Raw genomic sequence first — 20,175 nt, 5'->3', positions numbered from 1 at the left:
ATGGAAATTTCTAAGTGACCCCAAACTTTTGACCGGTAGTGTATATAAAAGATATAAACCAAGGCAGCTAACATGTATTCTTCCCCATCTAGACCCAGATTGGAGGGAAGAAAACTACTGTCCTGCTTCCCAAGCTGACCCCTGACACTGAATACTCCATCACCGTGGTGGCGGTCTACGCCAAAGGAGTCAGCATGGAGCTGAACGGCCTTGGAAAGACCAGTGAGTTGTGCTTCTCTTTGATTGCTCCCAAATGACAAATGATAACTTACACCTTATGATTTCTGCAGTTGTAGTAACACTCTCATGGAAATTCTTAGAAACTCTTAGAGCATTACAGCTTATGGACACTGTTTGGTTGTAATGTATCAAACTTTTGTTTTACCCCAGAGCCTTTGGGCGGTGTTAGGAACCTGCGGGTCACTGACCCCACTACCAGCACCTTGAATGTTCTGTGGGAAGCTGCTGAGGGCAACGTGCGTCAGTATAGGATCTTCTATGTCCCTGCAGCTGGAGGAGAGGAAGAGATGGTAAGCTGTAAAATAGAGCATTAGACAATGTATGAATGTTTTTCTCTTTATAATCACAATATGGTCATATCTGGAGGCCAGAGCACAACCTGATGCCTGTATTATTACACTTGTATATATATACTAGGTCCAGGTACCAGGCAGCACCTACAACACTGTGTTGAAGAACCTTCAGTCAGACACTGTCTACACAGCGACTGTGGTTCCGGTCTACTCCAGTGGAGAGGGACAACGCATGTCTGAGAATGGCAAAACCTGTAAGCACTGCATGTATATAATCATTGGTGTCGGCAGGATAAATAGAAATATTTAAGAGCAGTGGTGACATCCTTGGAAGACAGCTTTCAGGTTTTATAATAGCCCATGCAGCCTGAGAAGAGGACCTTTGAGAACGACAAACTGAATGACGGCAGTGGGATTTCAAGAAATCCAATCATGTACATCCAGAATAAACTTACTGGCCTCAGTTGCTGGCTCGCTGTTACTGTGTGCCAGGAACATTCAAAGAGGCAGCCATTTATAACTTATTCGTTTCAGATCCTCCAATTCCTTTCACAAGCTGTGAGCCAAGCCAAACTGATCAAATGCCATTTGCTTCTCAAGAGGGGATTTATTTGCACACTTAATTCACACCTTACATGTAAAACGTAACATAAGAAATAACATAACATGACAGTATTAAACTCAGTCAGCTTAGTTTGAACTTCATTGAAGAACACAGATTTTTCTATTTTTTCCACAATTTCAAACCAACAATCTCTGCTGGGAATGAATCAGCATTTTGCGGGGTGATTGCGTAGGAAAGAATTCCTCCAGGTTGGCAGTATTATAATGGTGTATCCTCTCTTTACAGTAATATTGTCCATTTATAGGGTGGAATGAAGGGTAGTGGTAAGGGATAATGGTTAGGCTGGGTAATGGGGGAAGGGTATATTGAGTAATTGGCTCTCCTTTGGGAAAAAGCAACAGAAACGGGGGTTAGAAATGAATGGAGAGCATTATATGTTTTATGGCTCGCAACTCACTTGGCTAAGGTCATGCTCCATGCCTGCTACCGTTACCCCTATTTTCCCTTCTGAAGCAATGGTCCTTCATGTTCTGTGGCTTTTTTTCCTAGAAATGTTAACCAAACCCTTATATAGTATGTACCGTATATCAGATCATACTGCTACAAAACCTTTTACAGCTAAGCTTGTCACTTTGTTGCCTCTGACAAATCTATTGTCATCTCTATTCAAACTGTAGTGCCTTAATTCATTCTCCCCTTTTTATGCAGTTTAAGGAAGGATCTGCTCCTCACTGTTTAAACTAACTTTGCAAGCCGCTGACTATTAATTGTGCCTTAAAACTCAAAGCAGCTTTCTGGCCAACCGGCTTTGGTTTGTGTAACTTTAAAGTACGGAAGCTCATTCACTGCTTTTTCCCCCTGCATTTATGGGGTTTAATAGGGACCGGCACAAAGCCTCTAAACATCTGCTTTGGTGTTTTAGAAGGCAAGCTTCACACAGGGCTGCAATTCACCTTGTGTATCATTTTCATTAACCTTCAGGGCACTGAAAGGAAGTGTTCTGTTTATAGTAGTATTGCTAAATAATGTCTTAAACTTGTGGTTGGTTGCCAGTATTGGCCCATTTTATTGAAGTGTTCTCATGTATACGTTGGATTAAACTAAACATTGGAAAACTAATCTATACCATGTTGGGTTAAATGAGACAAAGGGAGAAAGTGTGTGTTGTTTATTGTTTAAGCATCAAATTTACTAAAATCAATTAATTCCCCAATTATGATTACTTGACCTAAACAATCTGTTTTGTCTCCTCTTCCTTATGTCATCTCCTCTCGCAATCTACGGTATCTTCCCAATCACAACCACTTGATTTGCTGGCCTTCAACCTCACCTTGCCATCACTCTTTCCTATTTGTCTAATGGCTCTGTCTTTAATCTTCTTTCCACTTTGTACCATTTTTTTTGCTTTACTTTAACCTTAATCCTCACCTAACCTTTCACTTCCTCATCTTTTACCACCATCTTTTGTCCAAACATTCCTGACTTGGCAGTGGAGCGTAGCCCCGTCAGGAACATCCAGGTTTTCAACCCTACTACCAACACTCTGAATGTTCGCTGGGAGGCTGCCACAGGCCCAGTCCAGCAGTACCGGGTGGTCTATGCTCCTTTGACTGGCGCCAGGCCCTCTGAGTCGGTGAGTTTTCATCCATTGTGTGTGAAGAGGGGAAGTATAGCACATATGCATAAAAAGACGTTTACACCCATAACTACAACTATGTTTTTATTGTCTTATCACAGCCCATCAGTTACCGTCTTATTGCTTATGCCCTTAAATCCTGCATTATACACACACAAACAGTGAGGGTTTGATAAAAAAGAGCACACCAGGGTGGAGGTGTGAGCACATGTTGCCCAAGCAACAACCAATTAAAATGTCTATCTATCTACCAGTTTACTGTTTGACCATATGTGATTAGGAATCAATGCAGCCTCATCCATTAATCTGTTCACCAAATGCTCTATATGTGAGTGTTTGTACTGTATGCATGCATGTGTGCAGTTATTGCCAGCTGAGTTCTTCTCTTTTACGCACTGTTAAAGATTTTAACCAAGTCAGCCTTCATTAAATTGCAACTCCCATTCTTGACACAATATGTGGCATCTGGCACCATTTCTGGGTATCTAAAAAGAATTCACAAGCAACTTTTGAAGTGTTACTTTGACATGTGGCCATTAGCTCTCTCCAGCATCTGCCAGAAAGATTGGATTATTGACAACAGTTTCTTAACTGAGATTCTAAAAACATGATCTTTGAAGAGTGATGCATATTCTGGTTTATTGATAAAGAGGTGCAAATTTATGGCAGGCTCAGGCTTTTTTCCATCATCGGAGCCAATGATGTGCAGCAATGTGGCCTTTTTCAACTGTCACCCTCAAATATAACACCAGCTGGAGATTTGTAGCATGAATTACCAGCTTTACCGATGTTGCCTGTGATGTTATTTTTTATACGGAGAGTCTCAAGCACTTCAGTAAATTTCTGACCAGGACAGATGGAAGCTGTCTGTAGACAACAGGATACTTTTGCATTCAAATGTGCCATGAAACAATTTTAAGCAGATTCACCAATCCATTTACTGGTCCAACACTAACATGATGCGTTCTTTCTCTCACGTGACCCCCTTCAACATTTCCATCGCACACAAGTGTTTGTCCCTCCTCCCCTTTCTCACTCACTCACACAGAGGTTATCACCAGCCCTCAAGGAGTGCTGACCTTACTCTGTCCAACTAAATCCCCTTTCACATCGAGGCCTCAACAAGGGTTGACATTAGTGTTTGAAAGGGTTAATCCACCTTGATTGACGTGGGGTGATTTCAATGGGATTTTCACACGCTATGCATTGCACCCCGGTGTGACCCAGGTTGTCTCTGAATTGTCATGACTAGGGATCAACCGGTGTTGACCAACTTGGTTTGAATTGACTAAAGAAGGTTGAACACAGGTCATATAACCCTGGTCCCACCGTGGCCATTGGTGTGAAAGAAGTACAACTAATCGACAGAGAGAAAGAGAGAGTGGGAATGAGGTGGCCACTACAGTATACAATCAGTTGTTGTCAGTGTCAGACTAAATAGCGTTTCCAGCTGTCACACATCAAAGGATCATTAGGCTCTTCCTTTCACTTAGTGCTGACATCAAGGGATTGTCAGAGGGAGTGTATAACACAAGCAGCTGTCAGGAGAGGGGAAAGGTCTTGTGCACCTCTACACAAACTGCTCAGGTTTCTTAGAAAATAAACACATTTGCTATTATCTTTGTTTTATTGTACTGGTAGGTGTAGGTCTTAAATTTACACTGCACTGAATTTACTGCACTGAAACGCTTCAAAAGTGTCTATGCTCGGTTTTTCTATGCAGATTTTGATACCAGGGACCACCACCACGGCCCTGCTGCAGCAGCTGCTCCCAGAGACTGAGTACAATGTTGGAGTGGTTGCCCTGTACAGCGATGGCGAAGGACCCACTATCAGTGACAACGGAAAGACATGTAAGAACCCAGAGCCAGTGTGTTTAAAGATCATCCTTGAGTAGAAAAAACAATCTAAGGACCTTATGTATCATGCTTTTAAGAGTGCAAGTACAGATCTAGTAGAAGTATTTCAGTGATCAACTATTACATTTTTTGATTACACTTTACTTGAATGTATCTTTCATAAGAGTGACATGACACTGTCATAAACGTGTCATAAAACATTATAAACAAGTCTAAACGTTTATGACGGTACGCTTCTTTTAGTAAGTGTTACTCAATTTTGTCATGACAAGTTATGGTTAGGGTTAGGGTTCATGTGTCATGACTGTGTCATGTCACTTATGTAGACAACTTCAAGTAAAGTGTTACCCATTTTTTTAGTACAAACCACAAACACTTTTCACGTTTCTTTGCTCAGTGCCCCGCAGTGGCCCAAGGAACATGCGTGTATACGACCCCACCACCAGTACTCTCTCTGTGAGTTGGGAACATGCCGAAGGTCCTGTCACACAATACCGCATCACCTATGCTCAGACCACAGGAGACCCCATTGAGGAATTTGTAAGCATGTTTATAATTGCACATGATTCCACTGTTGCTTATGGTTTAATAAATTATCTTTTTGAGTGGCAATTATCCAGTTTTTGCCAATAGATAAACAACTCGTCTAAACAATTAATAAAAATATATCCCTAATGTGCTCTTGATTTGTTCTTGTATTAATCCCTTTATTAATGTGATATGTGCTATGTCTTACAGACTGTAGTACCAGGAAACAGAAACAATGTGATTCTGCAGAACCTGGATCCAGACACTCCTTATAACATCAGAGTGACTGCCTTGTACGCGGATGGAGCAGGAGGACAGCTGGAAGGAGATGGACGCACAGGTATGAACTATTTAATCAGTGCGTTCTGTGTGTTTCAACTAATGCCAAGATCATTTAAGGACATGCAGCTAAGCAAATTGACAGACAAGTATTAAGAATATCATGCAGTACTGCACACACACATGCACACACCACAGTAAGGAATCCACAGCAGAAAATCTGCATAGACTGATCCAATGATTAGGATCCTTAACTATTGGACAAAAGAGGAATAAGTGAAATTCTTGACTTTTCATAAAGGCCAAACACACCAAGAGCCTTTGCCAGATAATAATTAACTGGCTGTGCTCCAGTGAGAGAGATCTCATTCTTCCAGTGCTGGCCAGTGTCTTCCTAATTTTGCCTTTCAAACAAAAGAAGCTTTATTACATTTGGTAATGACACTCCGCTCCTTGAGGCGGCTTTTTTTGTGTGATCTCTCTGATATGGTTGATTTATCATTCCCTTGATCATGTTAAGATATTTCAACCATAATTTAAAAGTCATTATGAGCAATAAGCTATAATACAGTAATTACCCTGCTGACAATGCTGAACACACTAAAATTCCATCCCATTCCAATGAAAAGAAGCCTGTGTTGACTGTGCTGTCCCATCTTGTTTCCTGCAGTGGGTATGCTTGGCCCCAGGAACCTTCTTGTTTCTGACGAATGGTACACCCGCTTCAGAGTGTCCTGGGACCCTGCCCCCTCCAGGGTTAATGGATACAAGATTATCTACCAGCCTGAAGGTATATGGACAGGTTGTTATGAGAATACATGTGTTAGTTACTAAGAAAATAAGTTTTAATGCTTCATCTAATAACATTTATAAAATCAGAAGGACTTTCTTTTTAATGTTTATGTCTCCTTTCAGGCTCTGATGAGTCCTTGGAGGTGTTTGCTGGAGACGTGACCTCCCACCAATTGCATAACCTGAAACCTGGAACCACCTATGACCTGAAGGTCCTGGCACAGTATGACACAGGCCTTAGCGCGCCTCTAATTGGACAAGGCACCACATGTAAGCTGCTGATTCTATTCATTATTAGTTGACAGGTTTATCTGCAAAAAATTACTTGGAAGATCCTTGTTTTAAGTGCAAATTCATTATCTTGCAAATAGGTTTTGTGAAGGAATACAGCTACTAAGAATACCTAGAATACTAAGAATACTGCTTCCCTTTAGTGTTCCTGAATGTGACAGACCTGACCACCTACAATGTTGGCTATGAGTCCTTCTGCATCCGATGGACCCCTCACAGAGCAGCCACCTCCTACAGAGTCAAAGTCAATCCTATTGACTGTAAGTGCTTTACTCAAATACGCACCATAAAAGCCTTGTTGACATATACTTTGACTTTGTTAGATTACTGTAACCTGAATCTGTCTAATCTGTATTCTTTCTTTCTTGCTTTCTTTTTGTCTTTCTTTCTTTCTTTCTTTCCACTAGCCTCCAAGAGCGGAGCTCAGGAGATCACAGTCAGAGGCTCGGAAAGTACTCATTGCTTTGATGGCTTGACCCCTGACTCTCTCTACGAAGCCACGGTGTACACCCAAACTCCCAACCTGGAGGGCCCTGGAGTCAAAGTAAAGGAGAGGACATGTAAGATGACACCCTCTACGCCAGTTTTTCGCTAATATGTGAGAGGACAGTGCTGTCACATTATTAAGCTTATTGGTAAAAGCTACTGAACCCTCCAATTTATTTCGCATTGCACAAACATGCCCCCACCAGCTACAATGTAGTAGTATGACCATTCAAATGTTGTGCATGTGTTTCTGTTTTGGTCTTGCAGTGCCAAAACCAACAGAGGTGCCAACCGAGCCTCCCACCCCCCCTCCTCCAGCATCATTCCCCCCTGCACTTGATGGTGAGGGGAGCTTTAACTTTGCATCTGTGTGCTGAAACAATAACCATAAACCATAATTCTTATGGTTTAGCTGACGTTAAGGCTTTACATTAACATAATTTTACATGCGCCACAGTGTGCAAAGGTGCCAAGGCAGACCTGGTCTTCCTCATTGATGGTTCCTGGAGTATAGGAGATGACAGCTTCAACAAGGTCATCCAGTTTGTCAAGAGCATGACTGGAGCCTTTGACGTCATCAGCCCTGGTGGCATGCAGGTCAGCATAAATCGTGGTGCTGTCTTTCATTAATATTTCTCTGTACAGACAAACTGTCCTTGCAATTTTTTGAAAATATATTTTGTTTAAATTTCTGTCATTGTCACTCTCTTATAATTTTTGTTCTCTTTAAACAGGTTTCATTTGTGCAGTTCAGTGATGACGCCAAGACAGAGTTCAAGCTGAACACCTACTACGACAAGGGCGTAGTGATATCAGCTTTGCAGGCTGTGCGCTACAGAGGAGGCAACACCAAGACTGGTACACCACTGAGTGGCGTTTTAGCAAACAAAGTGTTAAAAGGAAGATGTATTCTGCAGATTTGATGTTCTTTGTCCTCTCCTCTTCTTCTCATCCTCCTCCTTTTTCAAGGCGTCGCTCTGAAGCATGTTTATGAGAAGGTGTTCACCTCAGACAGTGGCATGAGGAGGAACGTACCGAAGGTGCTGGTGGTGGTAACAGATGGACGCTCCCAGGATGAAGTCAAGAAGAGTGCAGAAAAACTGCAGCATTCTGGTATGTGTGGCCTTATTAATCATTGTCATTTTGGTGTGCATTGTATGTGCAGTCCACACTGTATGTAGTAGAGCTGTTTTTAATTACCCATTTTCATGTTTGCTCCCAAACTACGATTTCCTTCAACAGAGCCACAGTTTTATGGCTGATTTAATAAACTGTAATTTAATAACCCCTGCACTGATAAAACTCCCCGTAGTCATTGGAAGCTTAACAATTGTCTTTGTTTTTTTGCCACCACAGGGTACAGTGTGTTTGTGGTTGGAGTAGCTGATGTGGACACAACAGAGTTGAGAATTATCGGCAGCAAGCCCAGTGAGAGACATGTGTTTGTTGTTGACGACTATGACGCTTTTGCCAAGATCCAGGACAACCTGATCACCTTCATCTGTGAAACAGCCACTTCCAGTAAGGCAGACATTAATATATTGCAAAGCCACATTATAGTTTAGTAATTCTGAATTCCAAGATTTATTTATTTATTTTACTTTTTTGTAACTTCTGTTGTGGTTGATTAGTGTACCTGAAGAGGTAACAGGAAGCTCACCCATTGCTGCACATTTCAGCTGATCTTTTTCCAGGAAATGTACAAACAGACATGAATCACTTTCTTTCAGCATTAATCTGTTTTTCCAACCCTTTACAACTTGTTGTCCTGTTTCAGCTTGCCCTCTGATCTACATCAATGGGTTCACAACACCTGGTAAGCATACAGAATCAACTTACACCTTGCACATGAACAAATCCCTCCAGAGCTTGTTGGCATTAGCTATTATTCTACACTATAAGAAGCTTTCGCTATTTCTATGCTCTCAACACAACTCCTCTTTCTATCCCTTTCAGGCTTCAGGATGCTGGAAGCTTTCAATATAACAGACCGGACATTTGCTGGCATAAATGGTGTGTCCATGGAGACGGGCTCTTTCAACAGCTACATTGCCTACAGACTGCACAAGGATTCCTTCCTGAACCAGCCCACCAAGTAAGATACTAAATTGTATTTTATGTCAAACAGAGTGTGAGTCTCACTATGTGCATTTTCCCAGCCAATTGGCCTTATCTCCTGTGAACTATAATCCTGCCCAGCCCATGGTCATTATTTATAATGATGTTCAATAGGCTCTGTAGTCATAGGGGTTTCCCCAGTGCCCTTTGGCAATGAGCTCACAGCTATTTGTTGCAGCTTGTGTAATATAAGGTGCTAGCAGCAACAAGAAAAAACGTGGTTATAGAATTATAAAGATCCTGGACCAGGCCCTCCTCCCACCAATGTCATGCTGGGAGCAAACAAATCACCCGAGTCCAGAGCTTTGTCCTTTTTAATCGGGCCTCAATTAATTGGTGTTAGGCAATTTCAGAATGTGCACAAATGGAAACACTTTGAACTGCAGTAAAGGAGAGGGGAAAGAAAATACTTTCAATATGTGGCCATTTTCTGCAAGGCCAGGGGAAAAACTGGCAATCATTTACAGGTTCCGTAGCCGATGTGACAGTCTGGGTGCAGGATCATTGTAGCAAAACTTAATGGTCTTTTATTTCTAACATTGATATTCTCACTGCTAGGGTAATGAGGGCACAGCTCTGACCCATGACTCATCACAATGTATGTTTTTAACTCTAACAGGGAGATCCATCCAGAAGGGCTTCCCCCATCCTACACCATCATCCTGCTCTTCCGCTTGCTGCCCGACACAGCCTCAGAACCCTTTGATATCTGGCAGATTGCAGACAAAAACAACAACCCTGAGGTTGGGGTCACCATAAACCGTAAGCCTCATATCCTGTTGTGGCCCTTAGGAAGCTGTTGTACCTAATCCAACATATACACAGCTGTGAACTCATCATTAACAATTTAGGCTGCTTTATTTCTCTCTGTTACCTAATTTACAGGCAGCCAAAACTAATTCATCTTTGTCAGATACAATATGTGGTAAATAAGGCATTGGAAACATTGAAGTAAAAAACCACTGCCCTCCATTACATTCTTATTTTGGATTTGGCTCGACTTTTTTATTCTCTAATAGAAAGCCTTAATTGTTAAATAAGTATCTCTTACAAATGTGTGCTTATGCACATGGTAAATGCTAGCAAACAATTACGGGCATGGACCTAATCCCTTCTAGCCTTCCCTTTATTCTTCTCCTCTCTCTACAACCATGTGTTGTCTATAGTCCTGTCTGTGCTTTGCGTGCCACCGCATCGTAACACACTGTCAGGGATTCATCAAAGGCTCTTCTCTTTTCAGCTTCCAGCAAAACAATCACGTTCTACAACAAGGACACCCGAGGAGAGATCCAGAAAGCCACGTTTAATGAGGAGCAAGTGAAGCGGGTTTTCCATGGGAGCTTCCACAAGGTAAACACAATGCATGATTCTGTACTCACCACATAGTGATATTCTTTAAGTCTGGCTTTAATAGGACACACTGGGAAGCTTTTGTGGTCTGTGGGCTGATTATCCTCTTTAGATTCTTTAACATGCAGAAGATTGTTTTCATTCTTTTTACTTCCTTTCACATATATTGGTTTTAAATAATTTCATATGTCTCGTGTGACTTTTATGCTTCATTTACGTTGGCTGAATTACCTTTTAATATGATATCGACAAACAGCCAATGCAATGTAGCTGTATCATGTTCACCGTCAAAAGTTCCCTGCTATCTATCTCAGAGTGTCAAAGAGACACTTTTTATAAGTTACTTTGATGAATGGGTGGTGGAGGCTATAAATAACTTTAAAGAGAGGTTGGAAGGACATTATGATACCTCAGTGACCCAGCATAACCTTGACTGGTGGTACGGTTAAGGGGCAGGCTGATTTGGAATTCACTTAACAACTACCAGGATAGTCTCCAGTCTTGATGTGGTCAAGGAGACTATCCTGGTAGTTGTTAAGTGAATTGCAAACCAGTCTGCCGCTAACCGTAGCACCAGTGAGGGGACAGGATTTTTTTAAATTCGGGTTCAGCTTGAGTTTGGTTTAAAAATGGCATAAAGCATTTCAAGAATAGAACCTAAAGTCTGCATATTTGTTAAATAAGCAGATTATATGGTATTTCTTTAAAGATGTTCTCCGGAGATGTAGTAAACAGATAATCAATGCATGAACTGTGGGCGAGAATATCCTGCCAGTCCACACTATTGGTCAATCTCCAAAAGTACTGGATCCTACATTTCCCATAATATAACTCAATAGCATATTTTGTTAGACTTCACTTATCTGGTAAACACCCCCGTCTTTCATACTCTGTCACAGTATGTAACCCAGGCTTTCTGTTAAAGTATACATTTGAAGTTTCAAGACCAGTCTCACATTAACCTTGAACATCAACCAACCCTGATAACATCGTAAGGGTTAGGTTTTTAGACTTGACAAAGATCCTCCAGAGCCACAGAAGACATTACACAGCTGTTTTCACAGGCTGTGCAAAACTGACCAGGACAAGTACAATGAACTTTACAAGTTAAATTGATGGAGTGTCCCTTTAAACTTATTGCTGAATCTCTAATAATAGAGGGTATTAGACTTAGAGATGTATTAAGAACACTTAGTAGTTGTGTTTGCATGAATAGAACGCATTGTAAGCAATGGATTAAGAGGGTTACATCCAGATGTTTTTAACTGTCCCGATGATACATTTTCTTGACTCTGAAATTAAACCATGCCATCAGTGGCTCTGTCTTTCATGAAAGAAATTAAGATGAATCTCCCTTTGAGAAGTATTTATTACTACTACTATTATAACTACTCTTCAACAAATCAAAACCTGGCTCTAACTTGAAGTAATCACTTACAGTGGTGTTATTGCAGACTCTGTTTCTTTTCAGTGGTTTAACCACTTCATCATGCCCACATTCCAAGCTTACAACTGTAAACAGCATTTGTATAGTAGGGAGTCCCTTGTGGCCACAGCAAGAGGTAAAAGGAGACATCAAATGCTTTTAAATCCCACCCAAAGCAGCAGCAAATATAAAACATCCTCTGTTATGTTCCACTACAGTCGGGTGTAGAGACTAGAACAATGAAGTACAGTATATTTTCATACCAACCTTGAATGACTTAAGATGCTCGATTCATCTGGGGAAAACCACTTGTTGCAATGTACTAAAAATCACATCTAGTTGCATTTGACTTTGTTCTCAAGGAAATGTACCAGGGTCTCACATCAAAGTATGCCCACTTCCGGATATTACAAAGTAATAGTAACTGATGCGAGCAATATATTGGCTCCTAGATCACAGCGTACTGTATATGGCTTTTCAGTTTGACCATTTAGCATCTACACACTAATTGTAGGGCAACTTCATGAATGAATAGGACCCTGGAAAATGTTGGGTCAGGAATTAGATGTAAATGACATCATGAATTGACATGCTGGTCTAGTTGGACAGTATGTTCTCTGGTCTGTGGCCATGGCGGAGACTGTATTCTGAATGTACACAGTGTGGCTAGTTTGTGGTGCAGTGGTTGTTGTTTCATGAGCTGGCGAGTTTGCAGCGGTCTACCTAGCTGCTTATTTACTGGTCTGCTGAGTAAGTGCCATTGCCGACCAGCTGTGCCGATGTGTGTTTACATGTTGTCAGTGGTTTCCCAACACTTTGTCCGTGGCTATTACAGAGTGACCAATGAAGATGGTTGTCACAAATGGCCATGTGTCCACAAAACAAAACCAAACAAATTCCTATGTTGACCTTTTGAGTTTTAGGCTAAAGTAGTAAAATTTCAACTTATTTCATTGTTAGTTACTTTACAGATTATTTTTGTCATTAATTAATTAAATAAATAAGTATTTAATCTATAAAATGTCAGCAAATGGTAAAAATAAATACTTGTCACATGTTACCAAAGATCATGATGACATCTTTAAATGCCTTGTTTTGTCTGTCCAACAGTTCAAAACGCAAAGAAATTCAATGCATTATGATGTAAGACAAAGAAACAGGAAACTATTTACATGTGGGAAGTTGGGACTTGTGAAATTTTGCCATTTTTGCTTAAAAACTTACTTAAATCAATCCGCGATTAAATTGTTGCCAATTCTTTGTCGGTCAATCATATAATCCATTTACTGTCAATCGTGTAATATATTAATCTATATATCATTTCAGCTTCAACTACCAACCATTTCAGTACATCTTCATACAGTACTAGCAGTACTAGGGTTTGTAAAATACTGCATATTCACTGCCTTTAATCATGGCTTTTCCTGGCAGTTAATTTTTACAGAATTATCACACAAACCTATTTCTATTACCTATTTCATTAAGAATTTGTGTCACTTGAACTGCAGTTTATGTATTTGTCAAGTGTTAAATGCACTTTATGTCCTTTCGTGCCACAGTGCTGGGTCAAAGAGTGCTTGCAGATTTTGGCTTTCCTCCTCAGGCTTGTTAATAAAGAATAACCCAGGCTGAAGAGGTCGTGGTCTACCTCTAATAGAACATGTGGGAAAGCTCTCAAAGATGACTATAGCAGATGCTAGCCACTCACTAGCCCACTAGGGAATCCCCGCCCACACTCAAAGGGTGGGAGCCCGGTGGGGGAACTTCCCTGTTAACTGAAGTGAAGAAGACATTTTCCACAAGTCATAGTCATGTCTTCAGAGTTACATTGGTAGATGTTTTAGTGTGTATGTTGCTGTAGTCACTGAACAGTGGTCTTTAGTAGGCCTTCATGCTTAAAAAAAAATATACACCAACCATATTTTTCTTTAAAAAGTCTTGAACTCAATCCTTTAAACTTTCCTTTCAGGGACTCTGTTGGGAAGACTGTGCCAATATATGCATACTTTCATTAAGACAGAGAGGGAGGTTTTTGCCAAATTGTCCACTGACTGCACTCATTGTACTCTTCATTTCTGACAACCTTTTTTGAGACACAAAGACGTCTTCTTTCTGTGAGCAGGACAAGTAGACTCACTGAACCTAAAAAACACACCAGGAATACAGGAAATTATATATTAACATCTCTTACCAAAGAAATCCACAGTGCCTTGTCTGTTCGCAGGTGCAAGATCAGCTTCACATCTAGAATGATACAATGAAAATAATCAGCCCAACTGGGGATTTCATGATCAGTCACAACACTGTTTGCATCTATTATGATCATGTATTTCCCTTCATGCTCAATAAAAGCTAACTTAATCTCGGATCCATTTTTTTCATAAAGAATACTCACACCTAATTATTATTGCACGCATGGAATTAAGGTTCAGGATTATGGAAACGAAGGAACAGTCAGGACAGAGCCAAGAACAATAAGATGTAATCTTATAGCAATCATGGAAATATGTGTATTGAAGCGGGGAATGGTGTTAGTCTGAAATCTTACCATATGGACTCTGATTGAGTGTTGACACAATGAAGCACAGTCAAGTCTTATAATTGATGAATGAAATCTGTCAACACTTTGCTGCAGTAGGATTGGATCACTTAGCAGCAAATATCAACTGAGGGAAGCAGTGGTCACTAAAAAGCTAGGTTTTTTGAGGCCTTATTTTCCAGTAACTACTGTGTTTTCATTGTGTTTATTCATTGGTCAGTGAGGTAATATATACATGATCATTATTAGCCATCCCATTATATCATCCAAAGTTGTTTTGGTAAGCCCTCAGGAGCATCATGGTATAATATATCTATGCCAGGACCCTGGGATAAATGACACCCCTCTCTCTTTGTGGTCCACCAGAATTTTGTGATTGGTTGCCAGCAACCATGGCCTAGTCTGTGGTTGGTATGGTTTTGTAGAAAGAAATGGTAGCTTGCTTTTACTGACATAAAGAAAGCTTGTCTGACTGTTGAACAGGGAAAAGATTTGCAACAGTGAGGGAAAAGTATGGAAAGTGTAGGACGTTTGATGGCATACCGCAAATGATATTGCTTCAAGATGTGGAGCAGGGTTCTCAGGAAACAAAATCTGGCATTTTGTCATTCTGTGTTGTTATACAATCACTGACTACAGCTTTAAAGCTGCATAGAGATGCCAACTGTTGTATATTTCCTTTTTTATGGTCCATTCATCTGTTGAGGCATCAAAAAGCAGTCCCATGCCAAATCAGTAACCACTCTGGGGTAATATCAGAATCTATAATTAACATGGTTCTGCAAAGACTAAACACTTCATTTCACAATTATGTGGAATACAGTTTCAGCATATTTAAGAGCTTTAGACAAGATGGTTTAAAAAGGTTCAGTGAAGTTCTTCCCGGGTTTATGGTTGCACTTTCTCTTTAAATTTCCCTTCTCTTTAAAGGGGTAATCATGCCCTTTTAAAGTACAAATGAATGCCAAACACAGCTTTTAAAAAGCTCCAATGTTCTTAGTATTACTTTGCCAAGTAATTGTGTTGCAACAAAGCTGGCAGCTGTGAAGTATTAAGGAGACACGAACATTTTGTTAATTGTGCCCTCTCTCCATCCTCCTCCTGCAGCTCCACATCAGCATCTCTCCAGAAAAAGTCAAGCTCAACCTGGACTGCCAGGAGGTGGCAGAGAAGCCGATCAAGGAGGCTAACAACATCACACTGGACGGCTATGAAGTGCTTGGCAAGTTGGCCAAGTCTGGAGGGGGAAAGAGGCAGTCTGCGACAGTAAGCAAAAAAAAAAGGAACTTGTGAAAAATGCAAAATGCTTGGAAAAGCATTTTTGGAAGAGCATCCAACAGCTTTCGAAAGAATGAATATCCAAATCCTCTTGAGCGTAGATGCACAATTAAGTTTGAACTGCTCCCAGTGACTGCTGGGAAGCATAAAAGTCTCCATCTTTCTATTTCTCTGAGGGACTGATTGTTGTTCTGTTTTCTACAATGTGCATTTTTATCAAGAATGGGAGACATTTGTAACACCCCTCAATGTTTTTCCATTTCTCTGTTGTGTAGTTCCAGCTCCAGATGTTCGATATTATCTGCAGCTTGAGCTGGATCAGCCGAGATAGATGCTGCGACCTGCCCGCCACAGTAAGAAAAAGTGTCATTTGACGCCCTGTTTACACATACTTGGTTATTTTGACAAACTGAGACATTTCCCTACGTTTGTGCCCTTCGTTTACGCGCAAATAGAGAATTTGACTCTAAAAACAAGTCTTTCTAAAAACTCAGGCCAGAGTTTTTGAAATCATTGTTTGCACGTTTGCATGTAAACTGAAACAAACGGAGGTTTAAGCAGCCAAGGAAGTCAAGAAGAGAAGAGAGAAGAAGTGATGCATTGCTGTTGTTGCTATTTTCGGGATTCTGATTGGCTAACGTGGGCTTAAGCTTCTCGTTACACTGCCACCTACAGGTTTGGTATGCTCTTGACGGCATTTATACACGGGTACATGTAAATGAACACTTTTCTGGAAACTGACAGGTGTGCATGGTGTTATTTTTAAAACTGGAGAGATTGAAATTTCTGTTTATGAAATAGTGTAAATGTAGTATTAGAATCATTTAACAACAAAGTCAAGTCAAATGGGCCGTGTGTAGGCGCATTTAAGGAATATTCTAGTAGATTTCCTTCACGTGTTTTGATGTACATGTAGATCTAATTGCATTTGTAGCTGAAAAAACATGAATAATGTTGGTTTTTAGAATAAAAAGTAGAAGAACCAAGCATATACTGTAAACATGCATACCTTATCAGATGTTTATTTATGCTGGTGTGTAGTCATTAGGCTAAATGCAAGGCTGACAACAAGATTGCTGTTTAAAAAGAGAATGCCTCAGCGGAACTGAATTGAACCTTGTATCCTGTCTGTGTAATTGTGCTAATCGGACTGTTGCCAGCATGATCTCCCAACTACATGAAAACAAGTGCTCCTTTAGACCTAGACTATGGAGCAGAAAGTAAATCACATTTACTTTGATTCAGTACGGTAAATACCGGACACATTTATCCAATTAAGAGTAATTCATCTATAATCTACATCAGATATGAATACATCACATCAATGATTGCAGTGTTATATAACTAATTATGTCAAAGACTCATTTCTGAAAATATGGACAAAGTTCGCAGCTGTCAGTGAGCCTCTGGTCTTAAAGCCCCACACTGATTTTGCGTGAACCACTGTTCCATCATGACCTTTGCTGGATTTCTAAACTGTCTCTTCTTCTTAAATTCCGAGCAAAGTCAAAATCGCAGTTTGCCATGATGCTGTCACAAAATTACAAGAATTTTCTCTTTTACTCCTTTCTGATTTTTGATTCTGATTGCCAAGACATGGTCTCAATTAACAGTGGGTGGGTGCGAAATGTATGTGTGCATTTGTGTTCATGCTTCTCTAATTTCTTCATCTTCTGTCTTCGTTTTCAGAGAGATGAGGCCAAGTGTCCATCCCTTCCCCACTCTTGCACATGCACACAGGACAGCATTGGCCCTCAGGGGCCTCCTGGACCTTCGGTAAACATTCCTTCGGTTATCATTCCTTGTCTGCGGTCCTCTCTCTTCACCTCCTTTATCTCTGTCTATTTTGATAATGATGATGATAATGCCATACGTTTGTATGCTAGTGTTGCAATGAATGTGCAGCTACAATGAGTAGCAATTTGCCTGCTATACAGTTTGAACTTCAGTAGACTGAGGATGTCCTTCGCATCAGTGGTATTTTGTTTTCCTTCAGAAAAAGCAGATGAGGATGAGGACCAGTAGCATGCTACGAAATGTGGGCTCAGGAAGAAGTGTCAAAAGATAAATGCCTGTCGGAAAAACAACAGTGAAAAAAGTATTAAGGAGACGTCTGGAATATGTGTGCTTGGTAACTTCACTAAGCCCCTCTGTGGATTTGGGGTTTTAGGGATTTTAGAATCTGCTCCTGTTATGATCACTCTCTGTTTGCGGCTTCTTGCTTTTCCAGGGCAGCCCAGGTTCTAAAGGACCACGAGGAGATAGAGGACAACCCGGCAACCCTGTAAGTACAGCCTTACATCAATAAGCACATCTTTTTGAAACCTTTTGAATTTGTAACTTAATAAATTGAATCAGTTCATAGCCGATGAAGCTTTTTGACATGATCAATAATGCTAAATCCACACGCTTCTCACTGCCATTGCTCTTAGAAGCTATTACTGCTACAGCCTCATGTTGGCTTACACCATTAGGCAAAGCAAGTTGCACACATCTGACTTTGGTTATTGATTGTAGACCATATTTTTGTCACATACCCATTTCCCCTGTTGATGTTGGTTTTGTGTAATACAAAGTCTGATTAGCGTTGTTCTTTTGTATGAAACAAATTTGCTTTTTGTCCGGGTAATGCTGTAGGGTCCAATGGGTCCACGCGGTGAGTCAGGACCCCCAGGTTCAATGGGACCACCAGGTCCACAGGGCCCTAACGGACTGTCTTTACCTGGAGAACCTGTAAGTTAACCTACATTACAAAGGTCCAGCCGGGGAAGAGATTTGTGGGATATGGAGTTTAATGTGTATGACAGACACCATCACAAATGATTAGAGCTCATGTTGATAGAAAAGTATAGTTTGTGTGTCTTTGGTGCAGATCCACCAGTGAGTGGGATTTACAGCTGTCAAAAAAGTCAAAACACATAACACTCCAATCTACCTCTATCCAGCTAGCCTGCTACTTTATTTTCTTACCTGCTGATGTTCTTGTCAAAACATGGAATCAATCATAATCACAAACTAAAAAAGATAAAACAAAGGCTAAAGCTTTGTGCAAATCTCAGTTTTTTCCCTCCTCCACCTTCAGGGTCGCCAAGGACCAAAGGGAGATTCTGGAGACCAGGGCCAGGCTGGCCTGCAAGTAAGTACTCCCCCTCTCATTTTGTGGTTTATGAACAGGAAACAGGAGACTACCCATAGAGAGCAGCGTTGCTACTGGAGCCTGGATTAGGTCCACATGCTGAGATTGAAACCACACTCAGAGTGGGAGGTTTACCATGCCATCCTCAGGGAGAGGCACACTCTCGAATCAGCCTCCTGATTGACAAACAGTAGAAGGCCAGTGATGCAGTTAAATTATTATGGCGCCCGGAGTAGACTCCTGTTACCAAAGGGAAAATAGGGAATGGAACATGTTCTTCCCCAGCCTTGTAATTGAAGTCGATCGTGACCTGGTAAAGACTTAGTGTGTCTGAAGTTTGAGCAATTGACTTACAGTAGATGTCATTCTGTGGACGTGTTGGATGAAAATGAAAGTCAAATAAAACCAGACTTACCATTACCATAACATTCAAAGTTTAAAGTTCTGTGGGGTCATTGACATAACTGCTCTATCAAGTCAGAAGCAGATTCTAATTTTAGCTTAAATGGATTTTACAATACAGTGGGCTGGCATTACATGGCTATTTCTTGGCTGAGCAAAGCATTCATTCATCCAGCTGAGGTCATTCAGCCAACTTTCACCATTCAACTGGAAAGGAGCAAGTCTTGTTCTTTTGATTTTCAGAACTTATTGGCCACATTGTCTTTACACAATAAAGCTTATTACTCTGTAAGAGCACTGTCTACTCAAAATTTCTGGTACAAGAGGGAATGTTCCAGTTTTTAGCAACAAGAAGACATATTATGTTTGGCTAAAGAACTGGGAAACTGCAGAATTTTAGTCTGTAAATTATAGTTCAACAGATGCATTAGGGAGCTGTATAAATGTGTTGTTCCTGATCATTAGCATTTGATTAAGTGTATCTGCTTTTTTCCCAGGGTCCTCCCGGGCAACGCGGTCCTCTGGGGCCCGTTGGACCAAGCGGAGCGCGGGTAAGATCTAACTCCAGGCGTGCTTAGTACTCACACAGTGTTTAAAGCCTACAAATGGACCCAAGACTTAGTTAAGCACATGTTTTGAATATGATCACTTAGCCCAGCGTGTACAGAAGTAACTGGCAGGTAGTTTTTGCAGTCGTGCTGCATGTTCTCACTTGTATTAGCCAAAATAATTGAACCACTAACTTATAAATATAATTTAAAAAGACAAACTCGTGGCTGAAACCAATATAAAGTCATGACATTGATGTATTGCATGAATGGGTTCTCCAGTGTGTTGTAACCCATGTGTGACTGTATGTTGTTTCTACATAGGGGCCACCAGGAAAAGAGGGACCATCTGGACCCAGAGGCCCATCAGGGCCCATGGTGAGGGAGTGTGTGTGTGTGTGTGTGTGTG

General features: G+C 40.8%; 1 protein-coding gene across 4 annotated transcripts in view; it reads left to right on the top strand.

Annotated features, from left to right (window-relative positions):
* Window positions 1-20,175, top strand: part of col12a1a (collagen, type XII, alpha 1a) — a 57,049-nt gene that overhangs the window by 31,161 nt on the left and 5,713 nt on the right. For all 4 annotated transcript variants that reach the window (XM_032500482.1, XM_032500481.1, XM_032500480.1 and 1 more), the window contains 28 exons: window positions 93-222; window positions 391-530; window positions 658-787; window positions 2,589-2,731; window positions 4,458-4,587; window positions 4,991-5,133; window positions 5,332-5,461; window positions 6,071-6,190; window positions 6,316-6,462; window positions 6,627-6,743; window positions 6,891-7,043; window positions 7,237-7,311; window positions 7,427-7,566; window positions 7,704-7,827; window positions 7,939-8,082; window positions 8,326-8,490; window positions 8,747-8,785; window positions 8,926-9,064; window positions 9,707-9,849; window positions 10,328-10,437; window positions 15,510-15,668; window positions 15,956-16,033; window positions 17,370-17,456; window positions 17,911-17,964; window positions 18,318-18,413; window positions 18,763-18,816; window positions 19,716-19,769; window positions 20,091-20,144. In XM_032500482.1, the coding sequence (XP_032356373.1) occupies window positions 93-222; window positions 391-530; window positions 658-787; window positions 2,589-2,731; window positions 4,458-4,587; window positions 4,991-5,133; window positions 5,332-5,461; window positions 6,071-6,190; window positions 6,316-6,462; window positions 6,627-6,743; window positions 6,891-7,043; window positions 7,237-7,311; window positions 7,427-7,566; window positions 7,704-7,827; window positions 7,939-8,082; window positions 8,326-8,490; window positions 8,747-8,785; window positions 8,926-9,064; window positions 9,707-9,849; window positions 10,328-10,437; window positions 15,510-15,668; window positions 15,956-16,033; window positions 17,370-17,456; window positions 17,911-17,964; window positions 18,318-18,413; window positions 18,763-18,816; window positions 19,716-19,769; window positions 20,091-20,144 (3,198 nt within the window). The remainder of the gene's footprint in view (window positions 1-92; window positions 223-390; window positions 531-657; window positions 788-2,588; window positions 2,732-4,457; window positions 4,588-4,990; window positions 5,134-5,331; window positions 5,462-6,070; window positions 6,191-6,315; window positions 6,463-6,626; window positions 6,744-6,890; window positions 7,044-7,236; window positions 7,312-7,426; window positions 7,567-7,703; window positions 7,828-7,938; window positions 8,083-8,325; window positions 8,491-8,746; window positions 8,786-8,925; window positions 9,065-9,706; window positions 9,850-10,327; window positions 10,438-15,509; window positions 15,669-15,955; window positions 16,034-17,369; window positions 17,457-17,910; window positions 17,965-18,317; window positions 18,414-18,762; window positions 18,817-19,715; window positions 19,770-20,090; window positions 20,145-20,175) is intronic.

The sequence above is a fragment of the Etheostoma spectabile genome, chromosome 20 (genome assembly GCF_008692095.1).
Source record: "Etheostoma spectabile isolate EspeVRDwgs_2016 chromosome 20, UIUC_Espe_1.0, whole genome shotgun sequence".
Classification (NCBI taxonomy): Eukaryota; Metazoa; Chordata; class Actinopteri; order Perciformes; family Percidae; genus Etheostoma; species Etheostoma spectabile.
This window is presented reverse-complemented; position numbering and strand designations above follow the sequence as displayed.